This window comes from Rhagoletis pomonella, unplaced genomic scaffold (genome assembly GCF_013731165.1).
Source record: "Rhagoletis pomonella isolate Grant_MI unplaced genomic scaffold, Rhpom_1.0 Rhpom_scaffold_10864, whole genome shotgun sequence".
NCBI classification, from domain to species: Eukaryota; Metazoa; Arthropoda; class Insecta; order Diptera; family Tephritidae; genus Rhagoletis; species Rhagoletis pomonella.
In genome coordinates, this window is record NW_023469392.1 from 1 (window position 1) to 3,274 (window position 3,274).

Here is a 3,274-nt window from a genome sequence, read left to right on the forward strand (position 1 = left end):
TCAAGAGTTTTCCTTTCGTTTGGTATATGGGAAGTATTGGTTGATATCTTCTATATATGTTTATTTTATTCAAATATATGGGCATAAATGATTTTCCATACAAAATCACCTCGTCATCATTTTGCAAACACGTGCATATGTTGGAAGTGTGGGAAGGAGACAAAAAGTATGTATGCGTATGTAATGCGGCTTTTGATCGCAGCGTATGTACATATGTAAATGCATATATACGTACATATGAAAGTTTCAGTTAATGTGGATCTGTTTGGTTTTGTTATCGATATTTTTATCGATTTTGTTATCGATTTTGCTATCGATTTTGTTATCGATATTTTTATAGATTTTGTTGCCGATATTTTAATCGATTTTGCCATCGATATTTTTATCGGTTTTGTTACCGATATTTTCACCGATTTTGTTATCGAAATTTGTATCGATGTTGTTATTGATTTTGCTATCGATATTTTCGGAACTTATCGATATAATGATCGATATTTTTATCGATTTTGTAATCGATTCTGTTATTGATTTTATTATTGATTATTTATCGGTTTTGTTATCGATATTTTTCTTGATTGTTTTAACAATTTTGCTATCGATATTGTTATCGCTTTTGTTATCGATATTTTTGTCGCTTTTGTCATCAATATTTTTATCGATTTTTCTATAGATATTGTTATCGCTTTTGTTGTCGGTATTTTTATCGGTTTTTTTACCGATTTTGCTATCGATATTGCCATCGCTTTTGTTATCGATAGTTTTATCGATTTTTTTATCGAATTTATTACCGATTTTGTAATGGATTTTTTGATAGATTTTGTTATCAATTTTGTTATTGACTTTGGAATCGATTTTGTTATCGATTTTGTAATCGATTTTTCGATAGATTTTGTAATCGATTTTTTATCGATTTTGTAATCGATTTAGTTAACGATTTTGTTATCGATATTTTTATCGATTTTGTTATCGATTTTATTATCGCTTTTGTTATCGATATTTTTTTCTTAGTTTGTGCTTTCGTTTTTGACTTGGATATGCTCTTAACCATACCACGTATTCTACGTTTAAATTTAGCGGGTGTATCTCCGATACAGCCTGCAGACCAAGACGAAGGCGCTGGACTGTTCCTTTTATATATATATTTTTTTAAATAAGATTTCAAACTGTTAAAAAAATTACTATACTCAATCTTAATAAGCGAAGGTATCAGTTCTGCACCGCCAGACTTGGCCTCTAGATTTGCCATAATGTATTATTTTTTTCGAGAAGGGTTGCCAACTATTTGAAAATTATTAGATATTCACCGTTTGATGGATAACAAAACGGCACACCAAATGAAAGCCTTCCTTATACAAGGTGGCGCAAAAGTAACCTTGCGATGTTTTTTGGCTGTAATTTAAAAAAAAAATGAAAAACTTTGATTCTTCTTGTGGATTATTTTTATTTGGTCTTTTAATTTTTTTTACATCAAGTCGAGAATATGATTTCATGTAAATGGCCGCTGCCACAGTTGATTGCCATTTGAGCCCTTTTTATGGCATTTTCCATCACTTTGGCCAAAACTTCCGGCGATAGGTCCTCACATTCTTGACGGATATTGTCTTTAAGAGCTGCAAGAGTCTGAGGCTTGTTGACATAAACCCGCGACTTCAAAAAGCCCCACAAAAAGAAGTCTGGAGCGGTCAAATCAGGCGATCTTGTTGGCCAGTGCAAATCGCCAAAACGGGAGATTAGGCGCCCGGGAAATGCATCCTTCAGCATATCGGTTGTGGCACGTGCAGTGTGTGCCGTTGCACCGTCCTGTTGGAACCACATGTTTTCCAATCCCAATTCATCAAGTTGCGGCAAAAAGAACTCGTTGATCATTGCTCTGTAGCGCTCACCATTCACAGTAACCGTATAGCCCGCGACGTCTTCGAAGAAAAAAGGTCCGATGACTCCTCCAGCGAAAACAGCACTCCATACAGTGACTTTGAGCGGGTGTAATGGCTCTTCGTGGGTTACACGCGGATTTTCATTGCCCCAGAAGCGTAAATTTTGCTTATTTACGTACCCGCTAAGATGGAAATGGGCCTCATCACTCATGATTATTTTTGATGAAAAATCATCTTCCTCTTGGTGGCATATCAATATCAGCAATATTACGCGTTCTGGAGCAGTGTAGCGTAACATTGTTTATTAACGTGTATTTCGCATGTGTTTACTACACAAATGTCAAAACAGAACTGACATTAGGGGCCAATCGCAAAATTTATAGCATTTTCTGATAGGAGGATTACTTTACATTGTACATAATATAAAGGCAAGACGAGATTTTTCGAACACGCTAATCTCGAAACGTGAGATGTCAAGTGAAAGGCTTTGGCCTCCAGATGTACAGTAATGTATTTTTTTCTTTAGTAGGGCTGCCACATTTTTATAAATTACAACATCTTCACCATTCGTTGGACTTCAAAGAATTTTTAAAAAACATTTATAAATTTTAGTCTGATGATAGTTTCATTATAGATCCTACTTTCTCGTATTAAAAAAACTTTTTTTTGTATATAGGCTGGCCTCATATATATGTATGTATGTACATTAGGATGGTCCAAAATAAAAGTTTGAAATTTTGTCTTAATGGAAAAAGAATATCTGCACTTTGTTGTTAAAAAAAAATTATATGTATAACTGCCTCAATGAAAGGCTAAATGTATTTTATATGATATGATGAGATCCGACAAAGGCACGGCCTTCGCCCCTTCTGTTTAATGGATGAAATCTACTTTGTATGAAATTTAACATGTTAGGTAATATTTCGCGGGTGGGTTGCCTGACAAATCCTTGGCAGGATATTTTTAATTAAATATTCAAAAATAATTTTTTTATCTAATTTTGCACTCAATTATTTAATGCACCAATTACATTTATACCAATCGAAAGCATAAAGCCTGTGGAATGTGTTAAGTAGATGAGTGAAAATTACTAATAAATATTACTTACCTGACCATACCTGCCAAACCGATAGGTAGCCCAGGAAGAAAATAGACAACCCAACGTTTTCACATTTTATGGGCTTAATACTTTCGATTGGTAAATAAATTGTTCATTAAACCAAAGAGTACAAAATTAAAACAAAATAATACGAATTTTCGAATATTTAATTAAAAATATCCCGGCCAGAATTTTGCCAGCCCACTCACTCGCAAAATATTTACTAACACGATAAATTTCATAGAAAAAATATTACATCCACTAAACAGATGGGTTAAGGTCGTGGCTTTGTCGGATCTTA

The 3,274-nt window shown here is 33.8% G+C and overlaps 1 protein-coding gene across 1 annotated transcript; it reads right to left on the bottom strand.

Annotated features, from left to right (window-relative positions):
* Window positions 1-1,467: 1,467 nt before the first annotated feature.
* On the bottom strand, window positions 1,468-2,172 carry LOC118756558. Its single transcript, XM_036491315.1, has one exon. The coding sequence runs from the start codon at window positions 2,170-2,172 to the stop codon at window positions 1,468-1,470; it is 705 nt and encodes a 234-aa protein (XP_036347208.1).
* Window positions 2,173-3,274: the final 1,102 nt, after the last annotated feature.